General features: G+C 45.0%; 1 protein-coding gene across 1 annotated transcript in view; it reads right to left on the bottom strand.

The window, feature by feature from the left end:
- The window catches only part of LOC103179586 (ephrin type-A receptor 7), a 114,302-nt gene that overhangs the window by 38,269 nt on the left and 60,347 nt on the right, over positions 1-15,686 (bottom strand). The window contains exons 4-5 of the mRNA XM_042338464.1: positions 9,021-9,176; positions 5,798-6,133 (exon numbers count right to left, since the gene is read on the bottom strand). Coding sequence (XP_042194398.1) covers positions 5,798-6,133; positions 9,021-9,176 — 492 coding nt within the window. The remainder of the gene's footprint in view (positions 1-5,797; positions 6,134-9,020; positions 9,177-15,686) is intronic.

A 15,686-nucleotide genomic window follows, 5' to 3' on the forward strand; every position in this document is an offset into this window, starting at 1 on the left:
AAGCCCCCCCCCTCCCCTCAGTTTAACCCCGTTGGATTGAGGGATTGATGCTCTGTGTGGAGCGGCATTCAGAAAACCGTTCCGACCCAGGGGAGGTCGCGGGGAATTCAGAGCAGCAAACGTCTCATTTAACTGGCAATAACGCAAGGTCACTAACAGTGCGCGACACGGCTCCAGTCTGTGCACCAGCGCACGGCATCACGCGATCGTTCATCCATCACCATTCACAGCGCATCACCTTAATGCTCACCTCTCCCCGTGCTGCCTTGCTGCTCGCTCTGTCTTAGTCTCACCTCTATTCAGTCTCATCCATCATCCTCACTGATTTCGGACACCCTCCGTTCTGCACTGCTGGTTGCAAGGCCTATCTCTCTCTCTCTCTCTCCTCCCGCCCCCCCCATCCTCGAAGGAACGCTCTTGCTATCAGGAACGTGCTACGTATTAACTACTGCATTGTGATCAAATAATAATAATAAAAATTTTGTAATAAAAATAATTATTATTATTATTTGGTTATTTATTAATAATAATAACCCTGTTATTCGATTGCTCGCAGCAATTCACACAGCCAATGTAGCATTCTGGAGGAGGATTAATCGTACGATGGTGCTTTTGCCACAATAAAACAACTATATATATTCCGGGCAACAGCCGCCCTCCAAGGCAGCTCAACCCCATTCTGAGAAGACTCGAGATCTTCCTAGGGAAGTCTTGATTTCTGCTGAAGTGAGATTTACTCGAGGCGTGTCGGTCTGGCTTATCGGATCGTGCTCTCGGCTCTGAATCAGAAAGTCGTGGGTTCAAGCCCCACGTCGCGACGTTGAACTCATGTAGTCTTGGCATGCAATCTGTTGTCGGAGGTGCTGTCATTCGCATGAGACGTTAAATCGAGGTCCCATCTGCCTGTCCAGGTGGATGTTAAAGATCCCATGCAACTAAGGGGGATAATTGGCCAGGTGTCCTCACATCGTGGCTGCTTGTGGGACATTGCCGTGTGCAACTTGGACAAAATCATTTCCGCGCACGTGTAGACTCCTGACTTCCAACTCTCCGAGTGTCGCCAATGCTGCACTGAGCAACCTCTCTGTCTGCTGGCCTCCACAGTGGGCAGGGATATTGACTTATATTCACAGGGATATTCAAAAAAAAACCCCATCATAATTACACTTAGCCGGAAATTCCAGCTTGCAGGATCGGATCTCCCCGCTATTAGTCTGACTACCCTGGGTTTAAGTGTACACCCGGGAAATGCTTTATAAGGGCTGTATTGAATGCAAGGATTATTGTTATAACTCTGTGGCACTCTCCCCCAATCCCTCCGCCTTGCACCATCTCTCCGTTTTTTCAAGTCCTACCTGAAAACCTTCCTCTACGACTGTGCTCACGTGCTTACAGCCACCTCCCTCCGCCCCCCCACCCCAGGCTCGGAGTCAGGCTCCGCCACTGTTAAGCGCTCTGAGACGTTACCCTACGTGGAGGGCGCTATATAAGTCTAAGTTGTTGTTGTTATTACTACTTCAATACACAGAAAACCAAAATATTAACACTTGCTCAGAATTGCAGGAGGGAATCACATTTGCAAAAGGATTTGACGGTTAGGACTCGATGCACATTTCCGCCTCGAATGGTATGTTCAAAGGACAAATTTGTAAACGATGCAGGAATGTTCATCTTTTAGAGAATTCCCGGCTGTTATCGTCTGAATCCCGCAGAGACTGTTGATGAACGTGCTTCTTGCTTGAAATGTTCCATCAGATTACATGCATCACTTTCTGACCAGCAACACCCACGCAGAGATCAAAATTAAACCATCTGACCATTGGCAGCATTGAAAGCAGCACAGTGAGGGGCAATGGCAGAGACTGGAACTCCCTGGATAACAAGATCTCCATCGCCGATTAATACACACTAATGTGCTTTAATCATAATATATTAATAATAAATAATCCTCACATTTATTCTAGCGCCTTAAACGTCGGGAGGCCATCTTAAAGCACTTAAATGAAAAGACATCGTTCCATTTGATTACAGCACCTTATCATGTCTTTTCAAAAGGTCTCAAGGCGCTTCACAGAATATCCTGTAAAGTGAACTGATTGTATATGTTGTGGGCGAAACGCGACAGCCAATTTTGCACAGCAGCGTCCCCACAAACAGTCGTAGATTGAGGGACCAAATTATTATTAGGATTTTTTTTTCAGGAGGGATTATTAACCCCGGGAAAGCGTGAGTGATTGTATTTTTGTGGATGGACTTGGCAGACGATCAGCACATAGCAATGTCCCACAGACAGCCATGAAGTGAACGACTGATTTTTATTTGGGGGATTGTTGCCTTCTCTTCGCACTGCACTGGGGTGTCAGTACAGACTGTGAGTTCAATGTCTGGACGTGGAGGTTCGAACCTACAATCTTCTGACCCATCATCAATCTGTAGAGACTCCATAGACCCAGAGAAGTAGAAGGTCATTACCTAACCTTTTGTATTATTAATACACTGGGTTTAAGAGTTCTGTTGCATTTGAGTTGTACACTATTGGAGTTAGTAAAAACACATTTCATCGAGGAAGGACAGACCATGAACTGAGCTGACATTTTCCGTGACACTAAGCCAATAGCAAGTAGATTTCCTACTGATTTGAATAATTGATCATTATTGTAGTAGTTGAATGATCTGTGACATTGTTATAATACGCCGGGCATGAATATTGATCTTTCACTCAAGATCCATTAAAGATTTCCGGTCAATGTGAAGTAGTTATCAATACAGTTAATCAAATCCTAGTAAGGGGATGAACTGCCTCTGCTGGGGAAAGTGACTGACATCGGTCACAAAGTGTAGTGACTGAGTGGTCACGGGTTGCAGTGACTGTATAAAGAAGTGCAGTAATCCAGTGTGGAGTAAAGAAACTTGCCCAGTGTTTGGCCCTGCCGGGAATCGAACCCAGGTCTCTCGCTTGCGCTCTAACCACTGAGCTACAGGACTCCACTCTATCCTCCAAGAAACAAATAAGGATCAACCAGTGTAGCACACAGGAGTCCCATACATCATAGCCTACAGCACACCCCTCAGTACCTCCATACATCAGTGATGATTGCTTTCCTGAGCTCTGAAAATCCACATCTGCTTGAGCAGGTCTGGGTCAGGTTTGTTAAATGGATTTCCTAATAATTACAAGCACTAATTGTTCGCATAACTGGTAGCAATGCACCTAATGTGATTCATACCTTGGACAGAGGGACATGACAGTGAAAAATGAACTGGGGAGCATTATACAGATCCTGCGAGATGCTGTAAGTATTAATTTCAGGAGATGTTCTATTAGCCCGTCTATTAATGAAATTGGTACAAAACACACAATGGTGTCTGCTGTATGGAATGTCTAATCTTACTGGTGGTTTCCAAAGGTTCTCCAAACTGCAGACCACCTGTTAAACGTAATGTTCCTCCACCTCATCCCCTTCCTCGCTGCCTTCTACACCCCTAATCCCTGGATCTCCCTGCCTCAATCCCTCCACTGGATCAAACTCTTTACCTGTAGCAAAAAGGCAAATCAGGAAGAAAAGTAATTGGCTCGGACAAAGTTAACAACAAGGGAAAAACGCACAAGTTTGTGAAAGAGCAGCACCAAGGCCAAGATGTGTCCATCACTCCTCTGCATGAGGAAGAACAAAGAGAATCTTCCACCTGAAAGGTCACCAGATTTGAACACCATGACTAACACGCAAGAAAGAACACTGAACGAGGGGGTGAAAATCTCGAGATATTGCTCCATTTCCCACCCACTACAGGCCTTTGCTTTGCACCCTTGAAACCAAAAAGAGACAAATAGTGAGTGAAGCACCCAGTTAAAGAGACTTTTAATCCCTTAATCCCTTCTAATACTCCTCTAATTGGCAGTCAGGATTGAAGAGAATTACAACACGAAGGGAGGTCTCTGGTCAGACCGCACTGTCCACTGTCATCTCAGCACCAGTGTTACCAAGGCTGAATTGATCAGTCCCTAGGTATCATGATAATGGTAATGAATTAATAATTGTTGCATTTAATATAGCACCTCTTCCACAATGTTGAGGCATCTCAGCGAGTTTTGCAGGATTTACTGCAAAATGTAATGACTGTGTTTTGTTGGACACGGCAGCAGTCAATTAGCATACAGCAGAGTAGGACACCCGGGGAAAGTACATGGCACACACACAATGTACACGTACGTAACACACCTTTATAGACATAAAGACACTTGTACGCATACATACATACAAATTCTTGACACATACAGCATGCTTGCACATGCACATAGCATATGTGCGCATGCACGCACACGATCGCACACACACGAGTGACACGCAGCACTCACATACACACACGTAAACTGAACAAGTTAAACATCTCAATTCAGATGGTCTTCCATTGATTTCCTCAAAGCCTATTCCACACAAGCCCAAGTACAGATACATGCTCCTTCCATTCGGTCTTCCATTGATTCAGATGGTCGGAAAGTTCATCTGGGCCTCATTGATGGGAAGAGCTGATTGTATTATAAGAATCATACAATTAATTTGACAACTAAGAAAGCAAATACAAATTTCAGAGTTATGTTGTGATAATGTGCAAGAAAGCTCAGTATGTGCAAACCGAAAATTAGGTTTGTACACATAGAGGATGACCACAAAGTCTTATTTTTCAGCTACCCTATTATCGAACAAAAAAGCATAATTTCTTTAAGACTTCTTAGACATTATAATGGTATCACGAGTTTTTTTAATCACCCTGTAGAAAGTGGTTTTATCAGCACAGCAAAGCCAACAGAGATAGTGAAAGCTTCTTACTCTCACAATCAACACCACAGTAGCTTTTGTGAAGAGCATAATATATATCAGGCTGATAAGGATGGTACTTATTAGAGGAGATGTAGAAACAAAGGACAGGCACTAAAACAGTGAGAGTTTTGATTATAACTCGACCCATTTAAAGCCGGCAGGTTGGATTAGACCAAAGCCCTTCTTAATCTGCAATACAACAAAAACGGCCTTTCAGAGAGATCACATAAACCAATAAGAGATCATGTAAACCAATATTGCCGTCACTCAGTTTATCGGAAAAAGCCTTCCTCGCACCAGTCTCTGCAAAGTCAATCGAGCTCTCAAAATACACGGGACAATGCCATTCAAAGCAAAGGAACTGAAGAAACACTTGCATCTTGTAATAATAATCCTTGCATTTGACATAGCTCCTTATCACGTCTTTGAGTCATTTCAAAACGCTTCAGAGAATATACTGCAAAGTGAATTCACTGAACATTTCATGGGAGAATCTTATTAACATTATGAATAATGATAATCTTTCCTTTGAAACAGGGACTTATCACAGTGTCGAAACATCTCAAAGCACTTCACTGTAATGTGTAGCGACTGCAATTTGTTGGGAGACAATTTGCACACCGCAATGTCCCACAAACAGCCATGAAGTGGGGAGTAATCATATCTGGAGGATAGTTAGCCAGGACCCTGGGGGAAACTCAATTGCAGACCCAGGGTAGGGGGTGGTGTTGTGGAGGGGAGGGGAGGTGACCATAAGCACGGTCAAAAATGAAGGACGGTCTTCGGGTGTGAACTGAACAAGGGCAAGGGGGTGGGGGGTGCAAGACGGAGTGGTGGTGGCTTAAAGCTCGGCCACTGATTTCGTGGCGAGCGATGCGCAGAGGGAGTTAGCGGAACATGAGTAACTGGAAGACGTGTAGAACATGAGAGTGTGAACAAGAACTGTGACTTTCCCGCCCACCCGCCTCGGCACTTACCAGCCTGGCTGGTGATCACCGCCACTTCCGTGTACTTCCTGGGAGCGCGACTCAACTCAGAAACCCCGTTGACAGCCTCCACCCTGAAGGTGTAGTTCAGGTGCGGCAGGAGGTTGAGCACGGTGACGGTGGTGTCCGCCAGTCCCACCTGCTGGGGCACGAACCCCACTCGGCTGCCGCACGGCTCGCACTCGGTCAGCAACAGGGAACACCAGCTGCACAGGACCCTGTACATCACGTCCGTCCGCCCGCCGCTGTCCTTGGGGGCCGTCCAGTCTAGAATCACCGTGGACTGCCTCGTGGTGCAGACGAGATTCTGCGGAGCTGATGGTGGTCCTGTGTGGGGTGGGGGGGGGGGTAAGCGAGAGGACACGGTGTGAAGAGTAACATCACGCCTTTGTTGTGCGCGCGGAATCAGAATGTAGAATGAACCTTGTGGCGTCTATTTAATGAGTGCAAGTTACGGCTGTTGCTGCAGCGCTCGTTTGTTTAATGCTACGGACGGTTTTGATTCTTCTCTCCTTGTTGCTTAACTGTGTTTTTTTTAATCCTCCCCCGACTCATTTTGCGCTCCCCGCGAGTGTTTTGTGCTTTGCCTTCAATCCCGACACACTCCCAGATTTCACAAGAAAAAAAAACTTATAATAGAATTAATAATAATCCTTGCTACAGCACCTTCTTTGTCAGGAGGACATGCTTCACAGTGCAACGACTGTGTGTTTTGTAGGTGAATGTGGCAGCCAGTTTTGAGCGGTAATCAAATGTAAGGATTATTATTACTATTGTCATAATCCGTGATTGTATTTCGCATCAGGTACTGTAGTGTGAGGACATGCATTGTCCTAGAATGTATTCTTGTCACACACCACGATAATATAATATATAAGGTATAACGTAATACACATCTGCTTAACAGTACTTTCAATACGCTCACTCAAAACCAATCCTTGACATTTAGTAAAAATTTGATGAAATGCAAATAAGCACCGATACCATGACAATGGCGTTAAATCCTTTGTCCAAACACACAGCGTCCGTCAACAGCAAATGACAAGCCATTAACTTAGAAACTCAAGAGCGAGCTCAGAGGATCAGCATACACAACACTACCGAAATCCAACAGCCATTATAGGCTCAATCTTTGAAAGTCTCGTATGACCAAGAACCAGAGAAACTCAGGGCAGAGAAGGCCATTGGTCTCATTGTGTCGGTGTTGGAAACTCTCTGGGACCCTACCCTGTGTGAGGGATGCTATATAAATGCTAGTTGTTGCTGTGGTACTCCTTGAGGGAGAAATCTATTCAGTTCTGTTGACCAGCCTTTCCTAAACCCCTGCAAATTATTCCCCTTTAAATATCAATCCAGTTCCCGCTTTACCAATTCAGATCCTGCCTCAACCACTGCACTTGGCAGGAGTTCTACATCCTAACATTGTGTAAAAACATTGCTCCTCATCTCCCCCTTTTGCTAACTATCTTACACTGATGCCCTCGAGTCACTGACTGACCAACGCGGTAGTGATAATTTCTCCCCATCAACTCTAGTAAAATCCCTCATCATATCAAAGACTTCAATCAGGAATCCTTTCAACCTTCTCCGCACCTGCATAAATAGGCCCAGTTCTTCCCGTCTCTGCTCATAGGTCAAACCACTCATCCCCAGTATCATATAGTAAATCTCCCCTGCTTCTCTCTACGGCCCTGTTGTCTTGCCTAAAGTGGGTGACCAGTGCCTGAACACGATGCTCTAACTCTGGTCCATCTAACAGGCAGCACAAAGGAAAGAACAGCCAGTGACTTGCTTCTCAGTTGCTAAAGCACACGTGGTCTCATGACAGGTCCACCAGTACGGGTTGACCTGTGCCCGTCACAAGCAAGTTTGCTGATTAGCCACACCGCACTGTGGGCGCGCTGGGTTCCACTAACTACGGCCTACATTGGAGAAAATAATTGTCCCTCGTTCTTTTACCTCCCTACAAGAGTACTCGTGTGAGAAGGATAACTATTCATAACCCCTCAAAATCCCCGAGACTTGAAGATCCTCGCAACAGTTCTGTCAACAATAAATAGATCAAACCTCAATCCCTGGTTAATGAATGTATATTTCACTTTCTATCCCATTACCTAATGAGGTGATAGTGCATGATTGAGTATGCTGGGCTCGGCAATCCTGGACTAAGCTGACTGTACAGAGCATTGACGATTTACTGAGCGGGCCGGCCCTAATGTGTATACCAGCTCTGAAACAATTGATGGGAGTGAAAATGCGGCTGAGTTTTTAAATATTGCTGACAGAGGCAATGTTCTGCAAAGACCCGATAAATTTACAAGTGCATCATCCCACGAAAACACATTAACGTCTGCAATATATGCTCAGGATTTAGAGAGGTATTTTGCCCGAGTTTAATTTATTTTTTAGCGCTCAAACAATCTTTGCGTACACGTGGCCCCAAAAATTGCAAAGAGTCTGGGGCTGCTAGACCACTTGTCTTATAATTTAAGATCGCAAAGAACTGCAAAAAGAAATCCTTTAATTCAGTTTTAATTTTGAAGTCGGTTCCCTCCTTTATGGGCGTTTCGCCCACAAATACACAGTCACTCCACTTTACAATATATTCTGTGAAGCGCTTTGAGACGTCTCAAAGACGTCTTCACATGATAAGACACTGTATCAAATAATGATGATCCTTGAATTTGATATAACACCTTATCACGTCTTCGAGACATCTCAAAGCGCTTCACAGAATATACTGTAAAGTTAATTAACTGTATATTTTGTGGGTGGAATGCAAGGATCCTTCTTATTATTCTTTAAGAACATCGGGGGAAACAAAAACGTCCAAATTAAGATTGCATTTAAGAATTTTGCACAATGTCGTTTTGTCTTAAATTTTAAATCTAAATGGTTTCGTAGGCAAAGACCAAGTGGAATTTTGCAGCCAATGTAATTTATTGCCTCTGAATTTAAGGTTTCTTAATCCGATTTTCTTCCAAGTTTAAGAAAGTTAGGTTCAACTCTTATTATTAATAATAATTTGGCCCTCAATCCATGACTGTTTGTGGGAAACTGCTGTGTGCAATTGGCTGCCGAGATTCACCCACAAAATAAAAGAGTCAATTCACATTATAGTATATTCTGTGAAGTGCTTTGAGGCGTCTCGAAGACGTGATAAGGCGCTGTGTCAAATGCAAGGATTATATTATTATAAGTAGAGCTGACTTACTGGTGCAGGGGGCTGATGGTGGATCCAATGGCATCCTATAAAAGTCGTCCTCACAGGAGCACTGAGCAGATCCCTCGGTCTCTGTGTAACTGTGGTCAGGACACCAGGAGCACTGCAACTCTCGAGCTGACATCTTATAAGACCCTGGCCGACAAGCTGGAAAGAAAGTTCAGATTGTGAGGGTGAGATGTTCCCAAAATATTAATCATCATCATAATAATAATGGTATTTGAATAGAACAACGACAACAACCAATTGCATTTGTATAGCGCCTTTCACATTGGGTTGACGTCCTAAGGCGCTGGACTGTCAAGGATTTGTACTCGAGCTGTGCATTAGGATCAGGAGGGGTGGAGGGCACGGATGGCAGGGTGATCGCAGACAAGGTCGAAGAAGAGGGTCTTGAGACGGGCCTTGAAGGGGGCAAGGGAGGAGGTGAGGCGAAGGGACTGTGGGATAGGAGCCTAAAGGCCTTTCTGCCTCCATTAACGCTGTATCATGCGATCTAAAAATGCTTCACAGAATTTCACTGCAAAGTGCAGTGACTGGATATTTTAAAGGCAAACAAGGCGGCCAATTTGCACACAGTAGTGTCCCACGAGCAGCTATGAAATGAATGACCAATTTTGAAGGATTGAAGGGTTTGAGGATTTTAGCGCAGGACACAGAGAGAGAGAAACTCCCTTCTCTTTGTGAATAGTGACACAGGAGCTTTAATATCCACTGAAAACACACAGACAGAGCCTCAGTTTAAGGTCTCATCCAAAGGACTGGTGACAATCAGAGAAAAATAAAAGTCATGCACTTAATAGCCAAAGAAGATTTCCATAACTGTCAGGGCACTGAAATTGCCATTCACACCTAAAGAGTACAGGATAATTTTACCATTGGGGAAATTAGTTATTTTAATCCCCCAAAGAATGAACATTTCGTATCTGTGAAAAGTGATAAAAATGATAATTCACAAGTGGGAATTGGAAGGACTGCTGGCCCACAGTTTGTAAGAGGACACAATCTTTAAGAATTAATGACATGCCGATGATTTTTCCACGGGTAAGGATTAAATATTTCACACCTTAGAAAAAAAGACAATTCAATGTCGTCCCCACAGCAAATCTATCCTCGTGGACACCTGCCTGCTAGGTTCCATCACAACACAATGAAAGATTCCCATCTCACCAGAACAATTGATCCGTATTCCATTACTCGCTCAACCTTTGATCAATTACACCTTTGTGAGCGGAGATCTCCAATAAATCAGATGGAATATTGGTGCCGATGTTATTTAAGACTGTGCGATCAATTGCTGGACCTTGGGAGTCATGAGCAGTAGCCCAGAGTTTCAATCCAATACCTGTGATCACAAGGGGGGGAATTGGAAAAGGAAGCACCTGAGGCCCTTTCAGAAAATCCACCTTCCTTTCCTCCCGTTACAGCATCAAGATGTTTTTTCTCAAATAAGTCCCAGTGTCCTGGCCTCAACCACCCTTCCTGGCAACCTGTTCCACGCGTTAATTCATCCCTGGCATTTGCATTTTACTGGAGCGCTTCACAGTGGTGGAGAACGATGAAGGGTAGAAGTGACTGTAGGCACGGTCGAAGAGGAAGATCTTAAGGGGTGATCTGAAAATGAATATCGTGTGAAGGGTTTTGAGATGTCTCAATGATGTCATATCAAATGCAAGAATCATGATTATTATTGGTGACTAGCATCGCCAAAGGCTATGGGAGACATATTGAACAATAGGGAGGAGTGAGCCAGACTCAATGGTCAAATGAACCCCCTCCTGTGCTGAAAGGGAGTGAACAGGGTGGTAGGAGGTTAGGAGGTCAGAGAGATAGGGGGGAGCAAGACCGTGGAGGGCTCTGAAGGTGAGGACCAGGACCTTGAACTGTATCCTCTGTGTGATGGAAAGCCGGTGGAGTTGAGCAAGGATGGGAGTGATAGGGCCGTGGAGCCTAGTGTGGGAGAGGACACGGGCTGCAGAGTTCTGGATGATCTGCAGCCTGTAAAGGGAGGAGTTGGGGAGGCCGACAAGCAGTGAGTTTGCATAGTTGAGCCTCGTTGTAATGAAGGCGTGTATGAAGGTTTTGGTGGCCTGCGGTGGGAGACAGTGTCGGAGCCGGGCGACATTGCGGAGGTGGGGGAAAGCAGAGCGAGTCGTGGCGCAGATGTGGGGTAGAAAGGATAGTTGAAAGTCAAACAAGACCCCAAGGTTCCGGACTGGCTTAGCGAGGTGGAGTGTGCGACCATGGATGGTGATGCTCAGCTCGGGATAACAATCTCCCCCGCCACAAAAACAATGGGAATTCTCAGTACATACAAAGCAAATATCTATCCAAGCCATCCTAGACTTTACACAGCCCTGAAAGTGACCGAAACAACCATAGGAACAGGCTCGACCCATTGAGCTTGCTCCACCATTATATTAGTTCAAGGCAGCTCTTTGTTTCTCTAATCCCATTTTGCCCACGTTTTCTCCCGATCCCTTTAGTCCTTTTATATCCCTTGGATTTATCAAACTACCTTTTCAACACATCAATTGATTTGGCCTCCGTGACAGCACATGGTACATTTCACAACCTTCCTTCCGTGTGAAGAAATCTTCACATTGTTTAATATCCACCAGTCTCAATCTGATTCTAAGACTCCCGACCCTTTTTCCTGCATTAAATGCCACAGCAAGTAATAAAGGAGAAATCGGAGTGACTCCTGGATAGAACTGTGGAGAGCTGGTAGCAAAACGGCTGAAAACTCACCCGTTAATGTATTCAACATCTCTACAAAAAAAAATTAATCGCTGTGCTCGTGTGATACTGAATAAGTACTTTAATCTCTGTCTCTCTGTCAGTCATCAAACGAGTGTTATAATTATTATTGAACTACGAATGAAGGGCAATCAAAGCTCTTTAATGTTCACTAACCTGTTTTTGTTTTACAATCTCTCAATATCTGCTACAATGAATCTTGTTAAAATATTAAGATTCATCACAGAAGTTAATAGCACATTTGTAAGGGCAAATTTGAGGTGAGTGTTACTGATTGACAAAGATTTTAAAAGTACTAAAATAGATTGATATTAGTTTGAAGATCCGTGCAGCAGATTGTAGCAAAAGCTGCTTTTAGGCCTAAGTTCCAACGATTTTCACCAATTAAAACGATTTTCTCTTGAAATACAAGTTCTGCGCAGAATTGGGGAAACATTCTTTCAATTCAATGTTGCCGCTCACCCATAAAATACACTCGACAAAGAAAAATCCTGGGAAGCACATTGAGACATCTCCACGACAACAACAACTTTCATTTATATGGTGCCCTTCTCCTGGAGTTTGGAAGCTGTATTTTTCCGAGGTTCGCACAAAGAAACCGATTTCTCAAATTAACATGGGATTGACAATCAAAATGATCTTGGGGGGGGGGGGGGGGGGTGCGGGGGTCAGCCTGGCATTAGATTCATGTGGAAACCATCACCCTGCTTAAGAGTATCCAAACGAAACTAGAAATCCGTGCATCCCACCTACACATGGAAATCCCAGAGACAGATTGCTGGAATGGAATGCGCTCTCTCTACCTCGGAGGGATGCATTCTGCTTACCTAATTCCGGAAAGTATTAGGCGTAGGTTGGCAAGAGCTCAGGCTTGGGGACCCCAGAGCACGCGTTGGGGTAACTGTTGAACTCTAAGCAGCTAAAATCGCATCGCTTGTCCTTTGAACAAATCACAGGCTAACACAAGACGGAAGCTCAGGTCAAAAGTTTCTCAGTTCTGAAATACTTTGAAATTGCGAATTAGCATTACATACCTCTCATTTCTCATGACTAAAATCTTGCACATTAGTTGATGAGCCTTTGATAATGCAGGCGCCTCGCAGAGCAAAATTAATATAGGCACAAGCATTGGCTGCCAAATTGAAAGGTCGACTGATAAAGTCTAAGCCTCGGAATTTAATATCAGCAGATCATCGGATTATAAGTTCGTTAATATGCCTCATTTCCAGCCAGCATTGGCATCGAAAAGTCCCGAACCTCCTAGTGACAGCCTGCTCTTAGAAAAGAATGTAGGTGAGGACTGCGGTGAATGGGAAGATTGCAGCGATGCTATTATTGCAGAGAGTCAGCCTGGCTCAGTTGACAGCGCTCTCATCTGAGTCAGAAGGTTGAAGGGTTAAACCCCACGTAGGGATTTTGAACTCACAGTCTAGGCTGACAGTCCAGGGTAATGGTGGGGGAAGTGCTGCTTTGTCAAAGGTGCTTCAGATGAGATGTTAAGCTGAGGTCCCGTCTGTTGTCCTGTTCATGTGCCCTAAAGTCATGCCACACTCGCCCTTAAAACACAGACACGCTTGCACTTAAAGCATGTTCACGCTCACCCTTAAAACATGTGCACAGTCTCGCTGTCTGTGATTTACTGCAGTGCCCAGTTTATTCTCTGGCGCTTTTCATGCATGTTAAACCTCAGCTACTCAGTGATTAAGCGGCACATTAGATTTAAACACTAGAAGGAAATCTTTCGCACGGACTTGCTCCTTGAAATAGAAAATTAAGCCCACCTGAAATGAGCAGCGACATATGGCTAATAATCCAAAAGAACATACACAGCGCAACCATTCTGCCAAAGATTTAGCCGTGATAAAAATTGTTCTGCTCGTGGCACATTCTGCGGGCTTTAATCCAGGCAGGCTCCCTAAAAATAAATAAAACGTCCTTTTATAAATTGTAAACTGGAACATCTGCAGCAAGGCAAACTGCTACAGCCCTATTGTAGGACTCAGCAAAAGCACCGAACTTTCTTTTAAAAAAAAACCTGATTTCTGGTTCGTTTCTGCTCAGCCCGGACGACAAAGTGAGTGCCTGCGTTGGGCTGCCCTGTGCTCCAGCCGAGCCAATCGATCTGAACGGGACAAATCTTTGTGGCGTGACCATCACCGGGGACGCCGAATAAACACGGAACCGTGACCCCAAAGGAGTTGTCAAACCAGGCCCCGTGTCATGATCAGCTGGTGTTCGATCAAGGAGTGCACAACCTGCACAGAGCTTCAATTCACCCCCACTGGGAAGGGCGTCCTATAAATGCAAGCTGCTGTTGTTGTTGTTGTTGTTGTTTAACCCTTTCAGTAGTAAAATAAAACCTTTGCTGTATTTTCTGGTAGTCCTTGAACCTAATAAAAGAGGTTTATGATGATGACGATGATAATACTACTACTACTAATAATAATAATCTTTGCACTTGATGAAGTGTGAGATATAATGGTGAAGCGATTGACCAAAGAAAATGGCTGGAGTGAAAGACCAATGGGAACAAACAGAAAGCTGAAGTATAAAGAAATTGCAGATAGAAATTGACTGTGGCTGCGGGGTTTCTCTTGGCTGTTTTTTTCTTGGATGCTGCGTATGTCTCTGAGAGATAGGTGAGGCTCACTGATAGGCGTATTGACCTACTCCTATTCCCAGTTCTATTGTCCAATGCAACTTCCAACCCAATCTCTGCGACTCTCTCCAAGATTGCAAGCATCCAAACGGCTTAAACTTTGAGCAGCAGCTATTCTATTTCTCGGCCAGAACTTCCTGGGCTCGAGGAGATAATTGAAGTAGAGAAGGGAGCCGGTGATTTTCGCGTCTGACCGTTCTCGCTTACTGAAATGGCTGCGAGAGAGAATTACTCGCCGATTGCTGTCAATTGTGCCGTTTGTAGACCTTTTTGGGAGGTGGGAGGAAAAGCGAGGCTCTCTACAACGATTTTATTTCGTTTAGATCCTGTCCCATTGCAGTCAAGCTCATACCTTTTCCACTCTCACACAGGCGAGAATCCAGCTTTATCTCAGAGAACTGCCTGCCGTCGTGTGATATAATAATCCTTGGATTTGATATCCATCACATCCCTAAATGGCGAAATGTCTCACGGAAAATTGTTGTCAAGTGCACGGACTGTGTATCCGGCAGCCAACATCTGCTCATAGTACGATCTCGCGGATTTAACGACGACGACACATTGCATTTATCCAATGGTGAGAACGTGTCACCAGGGGCTGGACAATGAGGCGCCTGCCTGCCCCCCCAAGCTGCGGGTTAGGATCGGGGAGGGGTGGAAGACAAGTGGGGTGGAGGAGGGAAGTCGATCGAGGCCACAGTCGAAAAGGAAGGTCTTCAGATGGGGCCTTGAAGGAGGCAAGGGAGGGGGCGAGGTGGACAGGCTCCGGGATGGAGTTCCAGAGGGCGTGGGCAGAAAGGCTGAAAGCCTGACCAGCAATCGTGGAGCAGTTGAAGCTTTAACAGGTCGATTTAACGACAGATAGAGAGGGCAGGGGTTGGGGGACGAGTCAGAGGGATTGAGCCAGAGGGTTCCAGAGGTTAGGGATGTAGCGAGTGAAGGCTCGGAGGGGCAGGGGATGGGCAGCAAGTCTGTGTTAGCCGAGCTGACAATGCGGGCAGGGGAGTGGGGTGCGAGCAGATCAGAGAGATGGGGAGTTGCTGGGGCGTGAAGAGATTTATACACCTTGAAGTTAAAATGCAGCATTCCCCACTTTCCCCAGCGTATATCATATGATATTGATAATTATATCACATATATCTCAAATCTGCCTTGTTCTTCGTGACAGCAGCTGAAATACTCCCCCGTGCTGACTGCACCTCGTGACCCGTCGCGCAGTTTGCGTCAAACTCCAGTCT

The sequence above is a fragment of the Callorhinchus milii genome, unplaced genomic scaffold, assembly GCF_018977255.1.
Source record: "Callorhinchus milii isolate IMCB2004 unplaced genomic scaffold, IMCB_Cmil_1.0 Scaffold10, whole genome shotgun sequence".
Classification (NCBI taxonomy): Eukaryota; Metazoa; Chordata; class Chondrichthyes; order Chimaeriformes; family Callorhinchidae; genus Callorhinchus; species Callorhinchus milii.